The 19,242-nt window shown below is 40.2% G+C and overlaps 1 protein-coding gene across 1 annotated transcript in view; it reads left to right on the forward strand.

The window, feature by feature from the left end:
- LOC136442352 (transmembrane channel-like protein 3) overlaps positions 1-19,242 on the forward strand; it is a 36,037-nt gene that overhangs the window by 16,141 nt on the left and 654 nt on the right. The window contains exons 3-21 of the mRNA XM_066439160.1: positions 2,052-2,116; positions 2,815-3,224; positions 8,862-9,011; positions 9,313-9,388; positions 9,708-9,789; positions 10,095-10,201; positions 11,599-11,697; positions 12,293-12,432; positions 12,699-12,846; positions 13,487-13,530; positions 14,967-15,117; positions 15,266-15,375; positions 15,561-15,630; positions 16,067-16,273; positions 16,410-16,538; positions 16,934-17,001; positions 17,230-17,358; positions 17,896-18,006; positions 18,528-18,653. Of these exons, the coding sequence (XP_066295257.1) occupies positions 2,052-2,116; positions 2,815-3,224; positions 8,862-9,011; positions 9,313-9,388; positions 9,708-9,789; positions 10,095-10,201; positions 11,599-11,697; positions 12,293-12,432; positions 12,699-12,846; positions 13,487-13,530; positions 14,967-15,117; positions 15,266-15,375; positions 15,561-15,630; positions 16,067-16,273; positions 16,410-16,538; positions 16,934-17,001; positions 17,230-17,358; positions 17,896-18,006; positions 18,528-18,653 (2,422 nt within the window). The remainder of the gene's footprint in view (positions 1-2,051; positions 2,117-2,814; positions 3,225-8,861; positions 9,012-9,312; positions 9,389-9,707; positions 9,790-10,094; positions 10,202-11,598; positions 11,698-12,292; positions 12,433-12,698; positions 12,847-13,486; positions 13,531-14,966; positions 15,118-15,265; positions 15,376-15,560; positions 15,631-16,066; positions 16,274-16,409; positions 16,539-16,933; positions 17,002-17,229; positions 17,359-17,895; positions 18,007-18,527; positions 18,654-19,242) is intronic.

Below are 19,242 nucleotides of genomic sequence, written 5' to 3' on the forward strand. Positions count from 1 at the left end.
TGGCGAGTGTAGCGCTTCATTTACGTTCACCACATTCATCCATACATGTTTTTGTTAACAACTGAGACTTAACTACTGTCAACTGTATTAGACATTTTAACATTATGATAACGTTTTAAGATGGAAATAAGCATTGAATGTCTATCTGTGTATAAAAAAAAACGTAGATCATGCAGAGTGCATCTATTGTCCCTGTGTCAATGTTTGTGGAGATGCCTAGTTCTAATCACATTTTTCAAAATATAGGTTTTAAAATACGCTTCATGTTTTTGCAAAGCGCCCAGTTAAGTAAATCTATCCATTTAGTGGTGGATTTTGTACCCAGTAAAAGCGGGAAATCATGCATAGCACGGTAATGTTCCCCTATTTACACGGCAGTTATGCGGAAGACCAAACCTTAAACGGACATGCACTACAAAATGACGGACACTTGCGCCACCTGGCGAGTTTTAACCAATTTGCACCATTTGAAATCAGCGCAGAGAAGGAAGTGGACCGGAACAGTCCGACAGCTTGTACGATGACGCACGGCACTGCAGCCAACACAAGGTTATTGATCGCAAGACTGTACGGAGCTTTAGCTCCTGTTCAATCTACAACAGAACAGACCGCTCTACTGCAGTATTTATCTTCAATCAGAAGCCAATCTGGTTCCTAATGAAAAAACATCGAGGATTCCAGCATTATGTTAGGACATAGGGCTGATGGAACAGTACATACCGCTTACTGGTCAGAGTACCTTGGAAAACAAATGGTGGTAGACTACCTGTGTGAGATACTGACCATTTCCATTCATAAGAAGACAATTGGCAGTTTCTAGATCTGTTCTTCCAATACGAATCTCAAGCCAAAAGAGTCCATCTTGTTTGTTGGGAAACGAATGATAGAATATCAGGTTACTCTGATGGCGCCACCATAAAAACATATCATAACCAAGGGACACTGACAGATGTTTCTAGGAGAAACACAAAGAAATGACGCCATTTGAATGGGCAATAAAAACCACGCAGCTTGTTCGATAGGCATACATGACTCCCTCTTTATAATACTAAATCTCATGGTGGAATATAGTATTGGCATATGGTAGCTTGAACTTACCCCATACAATCTTCTAAAAAGGATAGAGAAAATCTATGACCATGTGTAAAGAACAAAGACGAAAGTGATGTGATTCTCACACAATAGAAAAGGTCATTGTACTTTCATTGTATTTTCTTCATTTGCATATTCAGGTAAGGATCGTTGACCAAGGACGGTGAAGCGTATGATGAGGTACCTCACAGAAAGTACAGACTGTAGTACAGTTTTACAAGCATAACAGATAGTCAAGCTTTGTTGCACGTTTCTGGAACGCACACAAAACTCTATAAGACAACAAATGTATTTCGCTCGTAAGTTGACACAAGCGGGAAAGAAAAGTATTTCCATTGATCAAAGATGGCATCTTTGGCTCTAGCGGAGTACAGTCAGAATAAGCAATGCTAGACTGGACCATCCGTTTCGTTCAAACCTTACTCCCTGGGGTCTGCATCGCAGTAAAGCTCATTTAGTCTCAACTAACAAGAACAATGCTGTTCCAATCGGGGCTGCACTCTCTCCATTTCTTCAGAGTCGTCAGAAGATTGAGAGAGTCTATTTCCAGTCGCTGATGCTGCACAAACCTTTCTGTGTAGTGCTGCCGCGGCCGGCGGGAAACTACAAAGGGACTGAGATTGTGCTGATGCCTTCTCGTGACATATAGATTTGTCTTCTCCCACCCTACATGATCCTTGGAAGTCCCAGTGAAGGGAAATGGCGATTTGAGATGCTTTCTCCAGCCGATACGACCGGAAGATCCTGTCCAATGTTTTAAACGAGTAGTTTCTCTACCTCGCGTGGCAGTTTGCAGATACGGCCAGAGAGCGTGGTAGAGCCAGCTGCTGTCCCGGGGCGGCTTCAAGACCAAACAAGCGGCATGGATAATCTCGGATATGTCAGCTCGCCGAATTTTAAGCGGCACAAGATCTCGCCAAATGTTAACAGACCTTCTGTGTTCCACTTGTTCCCTGCAGGGCAAGGGGACGAGGCGGCCTCGGCGGAAGGGAACTCCATGAGGTCCGAGACACAGAGTGCAGAGGTACGTGGTCTTCAACATACGGCAATCCGCAATGATGGGGGTGGGGTGGGGGTCTAAAGAATTTACAGGACAATGGCCTTACATAAAGAAATCGCTATTGTCCATCAATTATCTAGCGACATACAGCAAATGAATGAATGGAATTTGTAAAGTACAGAGGAAATGCTTGGAAATAGTTCAAGTAAAAATTGGACAAACTGCTAATCAATAGAATAAATGGTTGATGGTGAGTCTTACCTGTAACGTTATGTAGCAAAAGATGCAATGCATATACGTAACAGTACGAACAGGAGTCTTATATATTGTCAAAATTACAACGATGAATGAACAATTTCAAAAGGAAGAGAATTCCGTTGCTGATTTATATTCTTTCATATATCGGCATTACGTAAGGTTAACGAAATAGGCATGGACAGTTCTTCTTAACGCACACGTGTTAATTGATTTATTGATTCGTTAGCCTCAGCTCCTCAAGTGTATTGGTTATCGGATTGCTTCATATGCCGTTTTATTAAGAGAAACAACGTGCGAGTCAGTGCCTCAAGACTGCGTACGTGCTATTCGGTCAACGCATTGAGGATGCAAGGAACAACTTCCTTGGATAATGTCCAATATCTTTAACGTTAACCGCCTTGACCCGTGGATATATATTTGTTTCATAATTTAATTCGAACTTGAAATATGCATCTTTGCCTTAGGTGAAGTTCGATATAGAGGTAGACTTTGAAGACGACACTGGGAACGATGCAGGAGAGGGTTCCAGCCACGACGAGGGGAGCCGGGGAACGAGATCCTCCGGGAACCTCACCGCAAAGGACCGTGGGAGAAGCGACATCGACGACGTCGAAGAAATCGAAGAACCACCGGGAAAGAAGAAAGACAAAAAGGACAAGAAGAAAAGGGAGAAGGAAAAAGCTAAAAAGAAGAAGGAGAAGGAGAAAGATAAGAAGAAGAAGGAGAAAGAAAAGGAAAAGGATAAGAAGAAAAAGGAGAAAGAGAAAAAGAAAGACAAGAAAAAGGAGAAGAAGAAGCCGGTAGAAGAAGAAATTATCCTGAGTGACTCGAGTGATGAAGGTGGAGCTGACAAAGACGACGATGACGAAGACGAGTAAGTAGAAGTGTTTTTGTCCACTCTTGTGCTAACTTAGTAAACCTTATTACCCTGTTAGTAAGATCACATTAGCTGTGTAATGTGTACTAACCTTATACCTTGTTTGATCAAGTCTACAATAAACCTCAAAGTTATAATATTTCTATTACCACTAAGAAAAACCTACAGTTGATAAGGAGTTCAGCCAACACATATTCTCGATCAGATCAATCGCACGTGTTGGAAACATATAGTAGATGTCATAAAAGTCAACATGATATGAGGACCGAATAATCTGAGGACCGAAAAACACAATGTTATGATCAATGGCATCTTATTCTAAAGTCACCTATATTCAAGCTGACCTGACTCAGGACATAACAGATTGTAGTGACGGAGGTACGTAGTCACTGAACTCTCCAGTATTTTTAACACTTACTTACATCAGTCACTTAGAAATAGTTTGAAGCTTTCCTATGGTCACTCTTTCCTTTTCATATGGTAGATGTTTCTCCTTTTTTCTACCTGAAATCAAAGGTCAGACTTTACGGAAACACGTTAGGTCAACATAGCGCCCCCTTTCGATCAATATGTGCCGTTATACATGATTAATGTCTAATACAGGCTTACGCTTCGGTGCTTTTACGATTATGTAGGATAAAGGACAATCCATGTCGTAATTTGTAAGCTTTCAATTTCCTTAGTTTGTTCTCTATTTTAAGAAGATAAAAGTTTTATAACAAACATGCTTCTTTGATAGTCTAATCACAGTGAAAGCATTAATGAAGGGGCCACCTTAGTAATTCAATTACGTGAGACTAAGATATTGAACCTGTGTTTTACCCATTATGTCGTGGGATATTTCATTTTCTATCCTGTTTGTGATTACGATCAAACAGCAAGAGCATCTCGCCATCTACCCCCCCCCCCCCCCCCCATTCGTACGTCTGCTTGGACATCAAATTGCTTCCATTGTCTATCTACTGGTCCGGAAACACACTATAGAGTAGATTTTGCACTGAATGCAATTCTTGTGCCGACTTGTAAAATGTGGTCAATATAAAGATCATTCGCTAGCGGTTCACAGATATTGGACATGTCTAAGACTGAGCTAAGCTCCGTTAACGACACTATTCAGTGATTGTTTTGAATGAAAATATATTTACCTTAGAAACTATGTATACTTATCCAGAGTGTAACAGTAATCATGTCTACCAAAATGCAAACTCAATTATCGAAAAACGTAACGATCTTGTCCGAGGTTGCAGACTTTCGTTTTATTCATTCATATTTCATATGGCTATCTATCTATCTATCTATCTATCTATCTATCTATCTATCTATCTATCTATCTATCTATCTATCTATCTATCTATCTATCTATCTATCTATCTATCTATCTATCTATCTATCTGTCTATCTATCTATCTATCTATTTATTTATCTATCTATCTATTAGATAAGGTCCCGTAGCCTTTATCATGAAGCCGTAGGGGCACTGTTGGTTGTGTCCTGGGCATGATATCAGAATACATAGCCCATCTCCTTCCTTCCACCGCCTTTTACCACCCAAACCGAAGTCAGGTACCCATTCACACCTGGATGGAGTAAGGACATTCGTGTTTAGTGCCTTTCCCAAGGACACGGCGACATGGTATAGTAAGACATAGCCCATCCCTTTCCTTCCACCACATTTTACCTCCCAAGCCGAAGCTAGGTAACCATTTACACCTGGATGTAGTAAGGAAAGACGCCTTTCCCAAGGACACAACGACTAGCCAGGAATCGAACCCGCAACCTCTCGACCCCATGACCGCTATCTAACCACTCGCCTATCGACGCCAACTACTAAATAAACGTCTGCACAGTCAATCGTTCACAGAAATGGATTAATCTTTACCAAGTCGACTTCGATAAGCACGTAGATTAAAAACAGATTAAGAGTGGACAAACCACTAACATAGAATCGTTATTTGTACTCCACAGTGGTTGCCCGTTGACAGTACCTATAGAAATAGTTCGTTCCAAGAAAGTGGCAGATTATTTCAAGATGCTTGCCTCTAAATTTCACAGCAAAATTACCACCATACCATTTGGCTTCAGTACAGAAGTAACTGCTATACTCTTAAAAGATATATTGAGTTTAGATGTTAAAACCGATAAAGGGAAACGCATGTAGTGGCCTATCCAATCTGATTCTGGCAGACTTCAGTAGAATCAATATTGGCATTATTTCACTTCCACTTCATACAAGTACATCAAGTACACATACTAGAACTGTTACTGTAACAATATCAATATGCTGTGGCCTTAACAAGTTCCCGTCCTTGAATGATGGCTATAATTTGTTGTGGGTTAAATAAGTAAGTGGCAGTTTTATGATGACATAGCGTACCTCTGCCCCAACGATAATGGAATATAGAAGCAAGGTTATCTATTTTGAAATGGGCAGAATAAACTCTTTTCTGTGAAGAGCACGGTCAATAACGACGCCTTGGGTCGTTACGTGGCCAACTGCAATACTGGAGGTTAGTCGTAAATGTACTGTGTTCCATGCATCAGTGTATGGTGAGGATAGTTTGTTTCAGTTTTATTATGGCTCTGCATTATTTCGTGAATCGAATGGTCGTAGCTACAAAAGCAGGTAGACCATGGCCAGTCACCTAAATGGAGATGTTTCGTTTTTAGTCAAAATATTGTTGATCAGGTGTAAAATAAAATTGTTTTGTGCAGTCGGATTTATACATACGTGTGTGTGTGTGTGTGTGTGTGTGTGTGTGTGTGTGTGTGTGTGTGTGTGTGTGTTTGTTGCGTTGCACTATCTAGAATGTACGAGTCTAGTTCAAGGAATTGTCCATTTTGCTGGTTCTTCTCCTTTACACTTAGTCTTTTTACCTTGTTATCTTGAGCGTAAGATATATATAAGGGCAATGCTTGGAACTGAATTAAAGTTAGGTAGATGTTTGCAATTTTCCTCACAATTTATCGTATTTTTCTCGTACCGTGAGAAGCCCAATGTCTATAGGATAACGTACTAACGTAAGCAATCGTTTGGTTCTTTACATGGGTTTAGACCGCATGTCTTGCTAGATATGCCCGTCAGAGTATGGCTTCAATTTCCTCTGACCGGTGATATCCGGGTTAATACGCCCTTTAGGACGTGTAATCAAACTTGTGGCACTTTATAGAGTACGTCGAGTAGACAGACTGCTCAGGGAAAAACTAGGGACTTAAAAGGATGTGTAGGAAAAACGGTCGGAGCCTGATGTTAACGTTGCGTACGATATGCTTCTATGTTTTTGGTTATGTCGATTCTTTGCAGTCTTGAGTCATGTATGATGGCCCCCAATGCATCCCTGTCCCTCATTGCCTGGAAGGACACAAAGCATGTAGATTAAAATACACTAAAAGTAGACATGGATACTACCTTTAACAGCAACAGAAATGTCTCGCTGACATGCGTTTTATGGCTAAAATATGATAGTGACATTGAAAATGATTACTGCGAGACAATTTATGAAAAGGATACTAATGACGCTGATGATGACGATGATGATGATAAGAATGATAATCGTTAGTCTTCCAAACCATAATCTATATTCCAAGAAGTACATGTTTTGTTTCCTTGAATCAAAAGAACAGCAAGTAAGTACAACGTTGTGGTGGATCACTATATATTGATGAATTTAGATGATATACATGGAAGCTGTGAGATATGGCAGATCAAGTCTACACGGAAATACCTGGGGGAAAAGGAGTACACTTCCAGCAGGCTTCAAAGTAGGCCGTCTGATATGCATGCCGATTGCAATTTCTTAAAATGTTGTGCACTATGTCGTCATTGGAAATGGTCGTGGAATTTTGGATATACATTTATTGCAGTTTTTGACGTTGGTAATTTAGATTTTTTTCTTATTTTTCCACTTCTTACTCGAATATTGATTGTATTACTAATGTTGAGAACAGTGCAAATTGTTGAATGGTGAAAAGTTGCTTGAGCATTATGATCACGATATGAGAAATGAGAAGATAAGTGGTATTTTCTTCGACATAACTTGGATATTTCTCATTCTCTTTGTAACGCAAGTTCTTTTAAGGCGCGTAATCACCGAGACAGGTGCAACGATTGGAGTTAAGAGCACACTTTAACAAAGGGATATGATAGATCTAAGCGACGGAGAAACTTTTGCCAGATGTCATCTATTATCCAGCACTATATGGAATGCGATTGCAGGTTTTGATGCTGGATCTGTGAATGGCAGCACGCTTATCATATGTCGTACCTGATACTTAGTGAACAAAAACGGCGCGGAAACATTTTAGCGACCTATTTCAGGTTGCATAAAAGCCCCTCTATTCTTTATCAGTATCAGGTAGATCCACAAGCTTTGGATGAAAGGCAGTCTTTTCTTTGATCTTGATATCTCAAAAAGCCTTGCGGTAGCTCAAATAAGGAATGTCTAAGATCTAGTCTGAGACGATGCCCGTCTTGTATCCACTTGGTGTTAACGTCCGAAATTTGGACCACCGTCCGCCTAATTTCGTGTGTAAGCCGATGCGAGCATGCAGGAGGGAGAATCTGGAATATCTGAGAAGAAATTTTGGACTGCAAGGAAGCAGGTAATCATAAGTGTTAACTCTTTTTAGAAAAACTTAGCTTTCTTCCACCAATATGCCAGAGTAGCTTACTAACTTTTCAATGCATGTGTCGTTCTGACGTGTTTCTCACAGAATACTTATGATATTTACAATAATAGTGCTACGCTCTGATTTTAGTGTAGCTCACAAAACAAAGCGGAGTGAAAGTCGGCAACAGTTATCACAATGTGTCCAGTGCTTCTGCCGAGTCAGCTGTATCTTACCATTGCGCTCGTACAATTCCATTAGTAAACAATAATCCCTCTGTACCTTGTAGAATTAAGTGAGTTTACAGTGAAAACCATGTCGAAAGCCCATGCTTTTTTATGAGATACGGTCCCGGTCAATAATACAATCATACATTGATTGTACGCTGCTTTGATCACATACAGTTTCGATCAGAATGACTGAGTGGTACAGATGATATTGTTTTGTTTTGTAAAATGGCCACTGATGATGATAAGCTGACTTTCGTAAAGTAGCGAAAAGCAGCCATAGTGGCGTTTGTCAAACGACGTTTCAAGCAAGGTAGAACGAAATAATCATCGGTAACGTTAGGCAATGCAAAAATGGATCTGTTGCTGCAGACTGTGTGAGTACTAGATAGTCTCATAGTCAGATATGTCGTTACATGTTTGTGGTCTTTGCTCGGTCGGTTACTGTATTCCTGACTACCATGTCGGCCTCCAAGTACTTTTGGAAGCACGTTACTACTTTTGTCATCGTCGGGTGGATGTCCACACATGTGTATACCATCAGGCTACGTAGTGATAAACAGCTTTGCAATTATACGTTTCCCTGATGAACTGTTTGCTACCATATAGGAGTTGAATAATCCAGTCTATGCACAAACCATGAGAATTTACGCCTGTCTCATGTGGTAAGCATGGAAGCGTTCATATCTAAATTTCTCGGCACAGAAGGCTGCAGCTCTAAATGATATTTGGCAACGTCTGCGCTTCACAATCTCATATCTGATTCGAAAATGTGACGTTTTGTGTATTTCCTTTTCGCCAGGGACAGTGACGACGTGGAAACAATCGAAGAAGCAGATGGAGATGAGATACCAGAAGAGACCATCCTTGAGAACATCCAGAGGCAGAAAGAGATCATCGCATCTATCCGCAAACAGCCGTGGAGGATGAAGAAGAAACTTAAGACATTGAGGTATTTTTTTTTGCTTTAATCTTAGATGCAAATCTAAAGGAGTCTGGACAACTTGTTTCTAATAATTTGTACAATGTGATTTGAACATATTTTCATTGGGAAAATCAAGACATAATGGTTCTGAGGCAATTACAAGTGATGCTAAAAGATGTAAGTATTTGGTATGCAACAAGTTAATCTTTTGTCTGTTTACTTATAAAAGTCGTCCTCGTCGCTTTATACCTTAAATATCATATGGTGCTATTGGTCAATGGGATTACGTACATCGTTACATCACAAGATAATGTGTATTTTTTGCCAGAGTTGCACAAGAGTATCTAAACAAATACGAGGGACGACTGTCCAAAGGCAAAGGATACAAAGAGACATTCACACGGGTAAGTTACAACAAACTCACGATGAAACCCTTTTCAGGCGTTAATTCATCGATACATCATGAAATTTAAATCTCTATCATGCGAAAGAGATTATAGAGACATATGGTGTGATTAACTGCCGTCAAGTCAAACTGGGGTAATGCCGTCCATTGATTGTTATCGACGTTGGTTAATATGTGACCAATTTGTACATAATGTCTGAAGTTAAAAAGACTGTACCAAGTGAAATCATGCTAGTACCTCTGGCAATGTCAATGATTTGTAAGAAACTCTGTTAGCAGTCGTTGTTTTCATCACCATTTATGTTTGTTCAATCTAGGGATACAAGAGAATAAAGCGGGAGTTGTCAAACTTTATTTCCATCCTTATTCCATGGGAAACAAGAATAAAGACAATCGAAAGTAAGTGACATATTCAATTCGTAGCTAAGAAAAGATGACACGCTGTATATGCAAATCTTATATACAGTTATAAAGCGTCCTAATTTTAAGTATGGGCATAATAGCATTGATGCTTCTCTCCATATATTCAATATCTTCCTGTGCCGATTGTGATATTTGGACTTTGACTACTGTCATTTGATAATCGCATCCACTTCTTGCCCTTAAACATTCCATCATATTATGTATATACTGGTATCTGGACAAAGTTTAAGATACCTATGGGTAGATATTCTTTATTCACATGTACGAGACTATTTCAACAGGCTATTTTGGGTCAGTGGTGGCATCGTATTTCCTATTTCTGCGCTGGCTGTTCTGGATCAACATTGTCCTGTCCATCTTCACGATGGCTTTTGTAATCATTCCAGAGGTACGTGTACACAACGATGGTGATGTTTTCTATAGAAATAAACAAAGCCTATCATTTTTTTATGTGGCATTTTTTAGTGTAAAGGTCTGGCTCCTTTGATGATTGTATCCTGTATTTGTAAGTTGTTGCAGGAAACCAACCAGAATGGCTTTGATAGACAGACTCGACAATTTTGTCCCGATGGATGTATTTCCTACACCAATCTGCAACTTTAACATTTGGTGCGGATGATACGGTTTCAACGCCAAACACGTCGTACGTGTTCTAGCTATCGTTACAAGCTTCTTCCAATTGTCTCTTTGCGTGACATGTCAGAACTTTGTGATTATCTGATAGGCTTTTCTACCTTGACCATTTAAAGAAAGACATAGCTCTAGAAAACCGGCCAGAATGCACGGATGGACCTTTTCAGCCGCAAATAACGCCAACTGGCTTTGTTTCGGTTGTCCAAGGAGACTTGCCATTCGATGAAAATCGATAGAACCAATTTGCAACATATAATAGCTATCGTTCCATTTGGCAATAATGGAGCCATTACCTTGTCTAGAACGTCCTATACAATGCGGATTTGATAAGTACTCTGTGCCCTACTTTTCAAGCTGGCATAAAGGTATTTAGGATGATAACTGTCTTTAACAAAATAACCGAGGGCACATTTGTCTATTTGATTCCCTTCAATACAAAACAAAAATTAAACCACGCGAAGCTCTAATTCTCAAAGGAAACTATTTGTCCATCATACGTCAAAGAGATACCATAAATGTCTCAATACCATCATCGTATACATCTTAATTGCTTGTAGATATTGTCATGATTACCAGTGCACCAAAACACTTGATTTGCAGCAGAACACAGTGGTCCTCAATTGCACGTGTGACCCACTTTTGCTCCTAAAGATTGATAGGTCTAACGATAATAGGGCTATTCTACACTGAAATATGGAATCTGCCAAAATAATGGGATCACCAGAGAAGTGGTTATCATTTTGGCACAGGCCCTCTTCAATTGGTGATGCCGGTCGCAAAAACCCAGCTGTTTTTTTAGATAAAATCTAGATTTCTTTAAGATACTGAAAACTGAGTGGCGATTTCCGCAGATGTTCCGCAGATGGTCAGTATTGAAATGCAATGTATAAATTATTGATATACTGATTTACTACATTGACAATCAAAAAAAACTAAACTGGAACACATTCGGATTCCTCAATGTCTTTGTGGATATCACCAGCTTTCTATTGGTAGTTATGATGACCGATACATTACCAGACTGACACATCAACTTTTTTTTAGTAGCTGCACTTTAGAAATAAAGGTTTGTTTGGATAGAACATTGTGAAATTGTAAAACCGCACATTAAGCCGGTTTTGTAACCACGAGTATTATGATATCCCTCCACAGCTTGTTGCAGGTTTCCCGTACGGCTCCATTCCAAGGAAGACTGTCCCGAAGGACGAGCGTCACCGAGCAGCGCATATCGGAACCATTTGGGATTTTGGCGTACGTCAGAAAACTCAAGCCTCCTTAGCAGGCTCTCAGGCCAAATGGTTACGGGCTGGCTGCACAAATGACCCAGTACAAAAAGAAGTCATCAGCATTATATTATGAGCCAAAAAAGGCCCAGATAGCCTGCTATGGAGGCTAAGAAAATCCTACATGCACTATCTGTTTTATATTACATTGCAATGCTCTGCTATAAATACATAATAGGCATGAGAGCGCGAGATGTATTGATATTTGTTTTCCCTCATGATACGGATTACGGACAACATTTCAGACGAAATTTTGCAAATCTTGTCTGTATTATGGTTTTTATAATCCCTGCACGAAAATCATAAAAAATGTATATTCTAATTTTCATCACACATAATCGATGATTTTTTTTGCCGATAGGCCGTTATACAAACTACGTTCATGTTTTGAAGTCGGTCAATTTCTTTTGGAGGCAATGAGACGACAGGGTTTTACTCGGCAAAACATTTGACTAAGGCACATATTAACTGTGACAATCAAGATTTGGGATAATGTTCGCAGTATATCATATACCCCATATCTAATGATAACAAGGAATTAAAAGATATCTATTGATTTTCAGGGTTATCTACAATATTCTGTCCTCTTTTACGGTTACTATGGCAACGCGAAGTCCATCGGCAGCGGGTATCAGCTGCCACTAGCGTACTTCCTGGTTGGAATTATCACGTTTGTATATAGCTTTGCGGTCATTCTGAGACAGTGAGTATCTTTTATACTTCTTGCTGTCAAAATATAATCTGCTTTTGATAGATTTTGTTCGCCGTACGTTGTACTTGTATTGCATGTGACATATTACGCTATTGTGCGATAGATTCCGGCATAGATTTCAATTCTTATCGCGGAAAACACAAATCTTAATAATTTTCAACCTGTCTATCTCAAATCAACTTTCTATTACGATAACGACATCAAATTGATTATCTCCTTGGTACATCTTCTTGCCTTTCCGCGTAACGCTTTTGAAGAATGGCTAAGAACTCCCGCATGAGCAAGATGTCCACGTCTGACGATCAGTTCCAGTTCTGCTGGAAGGTTTTCTGCGGATGGGACTACCTGATTGGCAACACCGAGACGGCCGACAATAAAGTGGCTGCCATCACCACTGGGCTGAGAGTAAGATCACTTCCAACGTGAAAGCAGCCTCGTTGTTGTAGACTGTTTGTTTGTAGATGTGCTCCATAGACTGTTTCAACATTGGACCTACAGCATCTTGAGTAATGGTCGATTTGATTGCCTGTCAAATGTACAATTTTCCACTGAAAAGTTTGCATTTCCAACACTCTCTGCTATGATACACACATTAAGTTGTCAACATGGAAACCCAAAACGTTTAGACCTGATGCGATTCTGTCATTTTAACCATTACTGAATACGTATCGCTCTGCGATCAGCAAAGACATAATGACAAGACTTGTGGAGCACGTCTACCAAACCTGTGGAAACAAACATTTGTTTTGTGCCATCATCAGTTCATCTGTCAGTTATCTTTGTCCATCAGTTTCTGATCACTGTGTGGCTTGTGATAGTGTTGTGTGTCTTTGTGTGTCTGTGTTTGCCCAGTTCCATGTCATGCATTTGTATTTCAGATGATCCTAGTTATTGTTGCTACATCTATAAAGAGATTCTTAACTGTGGATGTATTTGTTCTGTCACTTACGTTTCATTTCCATCGATTGTTGATGTTGATTGGATGCCTGATTAGCATGTCACTTCGTGTTGATAACACTTTTGATGCTGAACCCCGATCGTACAGGAGGCAATATTGGAGGAAGAGGAGAAAAACAAAGACGAACAAAGGTATGGAGTGAAATGTACTTGGCATTTAAGAATCCACTGCCATTCAAATGTTGAGATTTTCAGTGAAATTTTACAGGTATCCAAGATATCCCTTACCAAATAGACGCAATTAGATATACAACTTCTACAGCACAGTGTATCAAGCCTAAATACATCTTTAAACTTGCTCGACTTTTTTGTGTGGTAATTTTTCAAGCCCATTAGATTTCAAAGAAATTTATCTATATTTTTGAAAAACTTGATTGTAACGTATCTCGATTTTTCCCTGTAATTGGCCCTGACTCATCTCGTGTTGGGGACTGTCAGTTCAAAGAAGGAAAGGTTGGTACTTTGCCAGACCAGTCCATTCTAGTTCCCAACGCCAATTTCTGCCTCACAACCTACGCTTGCAACATTTACGCCCTCAATCCAGTGAAACATCCCTCAACGTCAACGCTAGACGATGAATGGAGTCATCTGGAACATTTATCCAAGCTCCCCTGCCATTCAGAAACTTGATCCTTCGCTATTCTTTCACCGGTTTTGTCAGACGAGCTGCACGATCTAACCTCGAGCACTGCCCTGAACATCCATAATGATCCATTCCCCTTAACTTCGTCATTGTTTGAAAGCACACCATTCGCACACACTACTATTTTTTACTGCTTTCTGTAAGCCATGGCTAATTGAGCCCCTTATCATGCCATTTGGTCCAGAATAGATGATTCGCTAAGGATGCAGCATAATTAAGCATGCTGATTTAGTATTAACTATACGATAATCTAGGACAACCATATGTATCGTTGCTAAGTTCAACTGAGTGGTCCTATATTTTCACATGTCCCTCTTGAAAGGCATTGCAATTCTTTTTTTATTACAGCAAATAATGATTTTCATGTCCTCCCATTTCAGTTTCACAGATTCATCTTATCGAACTCTCTTTATAGTTTTAGCTGAATACTCTTGTGTCCTTCATTCATTTTGGTTGTTGATTTTTATGTCATTGTTTGGGCTATATGAACGAGGTGGTGTATGTACTACTTGTAAGAGCTCATTTGACAATAGGTTAGCTGTCCAACTACCAGCACATTATATCTGCAGAATGTGATCCATTTTAGAAAGAATATAATTTGTAAAATTCATAAGATAAGTGTTGTTGTATTTTTGGTACATTATATTTGATGATGTTATGCCATCCTCAGTTTTGCAGTTCGTTTTGGACGGGGACACACCTTACGCTTGTTTCCTTATCTATTTGAACATAATCGTTTTGCTACACACTTTGCTTGACACGTATACCATTTCATCATGGTACCATTTTTAGTAACACAAGGTCAATTAAATATGAAGCATAACTTCGTATCTGATCTGTACCATGAGCATAAGCAACAAAAATCTACACCACTTTTATCTCAAATATCAATTCTTACCAAACCTATGCTTCACATTTACTTCAGGTACATCACAATCTCTCTACGACTCCTGGCCAACGTACTGGTTACCATTTTACTGGCCGGATCGGGGTATGCCATCCAGCTAGTGGTGGAACGGTCCGAACAGTTTGAAAAAATGGACCCTTCCAAGTTGTCATGGTGGGAACAAAATGAGGTAACGCCGAATTCGTATGCGTATCATAGAACTTGGTCATTATCATCACAAGATCATGTATTTCATATTTGACGTTAGATTCTTCAGATATGATACATTGATTGGCAATTGTGTGGTACTTACCTCTGTCTTTGTACTTGCTGTTAAGGTTTCTATGGTGGTGTCAATCATCACCATGGTGTTTCCAGTGTTCTTCGACCTGATTGGTGAGATGGAGAAATATCATCCACGCGTCATGTTACGGTGGTCACTGGCAAGGTACGTCCTGTGTACATGGAACCTCCATAAAAAACTAAGATATTTATCAACTATTACGCTCATTATCAGTGTGCAGCTTGTGACATTGTGCATGTTTGATATTTCTTTTAATTCCATCCTTTCTGACTTGTTGACTGTAAATCTGTAGTTGAAGTTGACTTATCTTTTATTTTGATTGTTACCAGGGTAATGGTCCTAAATCTTGGCAATCTCTACACACTGATGATTGCGCTCTTCAAGAAGGTCAACAACCTGGTAAGTGTTAGAGAGTTTGTTTTCTCCTTAGGTATCGTGTAGAAACACAATACTGGTCGTTATCATGAAAGCTCATCTGTGTTGGTAGTAATCATGATAATGCAATGCTAAAATTTCTTTTGACACTGAGGTATTCACGGATCAAATTTCCAACGACCACTGCTGTCTTCTTCCTCATTGATCCTGAAGAAGTCAACAGTGGTCGTTGAAAATTTGATCCGTGAATACCTTAGTGTTGAAGAAAGTTTAGCATGTTATTACTACTGTCGTCATGTCACTAAACGAAGTGATGGATGCAACCCCTCTCACCGTGCCCGAGTGGGCCTCGAACCTCCACCGTCTGGACACATATTTCAACTAGGTCAACCTCTTTTAGCCTTAAATCCGTAATAATGGCAGCTATTAGCTATCAGTAGTTTTGCTTTCTTCCACATAGGCCGACGAAGCCCGCAAAGCTCGTGAAGCATTGCAAGCCCTGGAGGCCGCCGCCTACAACAATACCCTGGTGGCTCAAAATGCAACTGCAGCGTCACTCATACGGGAGGCCGTGGCAGAAATAGGCATGAACAACACCGCCATGGCGGACATTCTGGCACAGAAGGCAGGGATCAAGGAGCAGTGCTGGGAGACAATAGTTGGACAGGTAGGGACGGCAATCATAGACTGAATCAGAAATATGTGTCATGCTATATCAAATATTCAAACAATGCACAACCTGATAGAGGTAAGTTACTACGTGTAATCTATCCTCTTCCTCTAATTCTTCCATATTTCTCCAGGAAATGTTCAAACTGTCCGTGTTTGACATGATCGCCACCGTCGTCACAACATTCATTCTGGAGTTTCTGCGGGGTCTGTTCGTGCGGTTCGCGAACTACTGTTGGTGCTGGGACCTGGAGACAGGATTCGTGAGTTGTTTTAATCTCAATTATCGAAATTATGATATATTCTATTCTAATAAGAATATATATAAGGAGGTTCATAGTTCTAAGGATTCATGCGCAGCGAGATGCACTGTGGGTAATATGTCAAAGGTGAAGGTCCGTAACTTGTAAACAGTTCTTTTTTGACCATGCTTTACACCTGTTCAGACTTCGTGCAGAGGTGTTTTGTTTATGCCTCAGTAGATATCATTTTTGCCACATAACCCACAATACATTCACTCCACATGCGCAGTTGGAACCATGAACGTCCCTATAGTTGTGTCTTCTTTTACCTAATATAACCGCCATGAAATAACCGAGGGAAATTTGAGAAGGCTATTGTGTCAATTAAACAATTTTGACCTTACTCTCTGTTGCAGCCCGGCTATGCAGAGTTTGGTGTTGCCGACAATGTCCTGCATCTAATATACAACCAAGGAATGATATGGTATGTATGGCTCCTGAGTCTAACGGTTATCGTTGCAATTGTAGCGTTCATGAATATCAATAAGTGCCTACGAGTTCAAACGTATCTTATTAGTCTGAGAGTTATTTATTCAGCACCTAGTGCAATAAACATGATAAATCGTTCATCTACATGTATGATTTTACAACAGCCAAATAACTATAATATTTTTCGATAAAGTTTTGATGAAATATACTTTTCCTTTTCCAGGATGGGTGCGTTCTTCGCCCCCAGTCTACCCGCACTGAACGTCCTGAAGCTGATTGGGCTGATGTACCTGCGCAGCTGGGCCGTCATGATGTGCAACATTCCTCATGAGCGGGTCTTCCGCGCTTCTAGGTAGGAAACTCACGTTGTGTACTTCTATACGTATGTGTATATCAATTAGTACCTGATTATCGTATTGCCTGAGTTTTCCTCTTTTAGATTAAGTCTTTTGTAAGCTTGGTCAAACTCAACCCAAGACAAGAAAGCGTTTTTTATAGTTTAACAAACGATAATGATTATCCGTTAATGAAGGTTAGACAATTATAAATGTTTGTTATCAATCGATGATTATCATCGATTATCAATCATCTGAGATTGTGAAATGGAAATGACCTTCACTTGACGTGAACTTGAGAGTGATATCGATTTATTGATAATACAGCTTCACGCCTTAAGAAGACGAATGAACTGTAACTTAAAATCGTTCTGATTTATTGAATAATATTGTAGTACGCAAGTTTGAATGTTCCAACGGTTTGGTATGAAACCATGAAATTTGATTGTTGTGTTCAGACTTCAATTATTTTGCTTTGAAAGGTGCTTACGTTATGCGATCTGGTGTAAGATAATTGCATAAAATGAGCAGCTTTTTAAATTCTTCTCTGACAGATCCAACAACTTCTATCTCGTCCTGCTGCTCATCATGCTGTTTCTGAGCATGCTGCCGACAGGGTATGTGATGGTTTCTATAGAACCGTCAAGGAACTGTGGTCCGTTCAGGTAACTACTTCCTACTTATTCACAACTCAATCTCTGTCAACTATCTTACGTAACTGTAAAGCAACCTTCTGATCATAGATGCAGTTTCGGTGATGTACAACTTCTGTCGAAAGCCAGATGATTTGTAGCCTGCTAGCCAGTTTTCAGGGTCTAAACAAGCCAGCTCCTCAATCAGCTCGAGGGGGAAACAAACAAATATGCCCCCAAGTAAATTGGGGACACCGTTGTTAAGCTATTACCGTTCCCGTGCTCTTACCGCCTGTGTTCATATCACGCGCACTCGCGCCATATTGTACTCTCGCGAGAGCAGATTCAAAATGGCGCCGGAGTTTGGAAAGGGGTCTATTGAATTCTTCCTTAGTCCCCTGATGACCACCCTTTGATAAATTCCCTGTAGCTGAAGAGCCGGCCGGTGTAGGCCCTGGAATTTACAGCCTGACTTCCAGACTACATAGATGATTTGACATCTGATATCAAATGTAGAAGAATCTCACTAACGGTACGTTGACATTTGTTTACAGTGGAAAGGAACGGATATTTAACATCATTTCCGACACTGTGAACGAGAAGTTCCCACCCTGGATGAGGTCTGTCATGGCGTACCTCAGCACAGCAGGCGTCATGATCCCGCTCTTCATGTTGCTAATGTAGGTACCTTGTTGGTACGAAGGCCCACAATGACAACCTTTCCTGCGACAACGAAATGGTTTGCGCAGACTAAAGTTGTCGTTGTGGGCCTTCATAGTCAGTCATGAGTTACTGGCTATCAATTAAACATCAACACGTCTACTAGAATTATAAGGCTCACCTCTTTCTAGTCGTACAACGTTTAGTTGGGAAACTGATATTGCTTGCAGCTTTCCTGATTGCTCTTGCAATCGGTAGGGTGTTTCGCCCAGAACCGAGAGGTCCCGGGTTCGAAACCCCGATGTGCCCCGATGTTGTGCCCTTGGGAAAGGCACTTTACATGACTTTCCTCACTCTACCCAGGTGTGAATGGGTACCTGACTTAGATTGGGGAAGGTCATATTGAGGTCACCTGCTGGTGCCGAATGGCAGCCGCCTAGACCCTTGCGACAGTTTCACAAAGTGCAAGTGTGGAGCAAATATGTATCTGTTGTGTATTATATGACTGTAAACCCCGCAGCAATTCAGCACCGGCTGCCAATCCACGGGTAATTTCTGACCAATAAACCATTATTATTACCTGCAATATCTGCCTCATTAGAGAGATAT

This window comes from Branchiostoma lanceolatum, chromosome 9, assembly GCF_035083965.1.
Source record: "Branchiostoma lanceolatum isolate klBraLanc5 chromosome 9, klBraLanc5.hap2, whole genome shotgun sequence".
Lineage (NCBI taxonomy): Eukaryota > Metazoa > Chordata > Leptocardii > Amphioxiformes > Branchiostomatidae > Branchiostoma > Branchiostoma lanceolatum.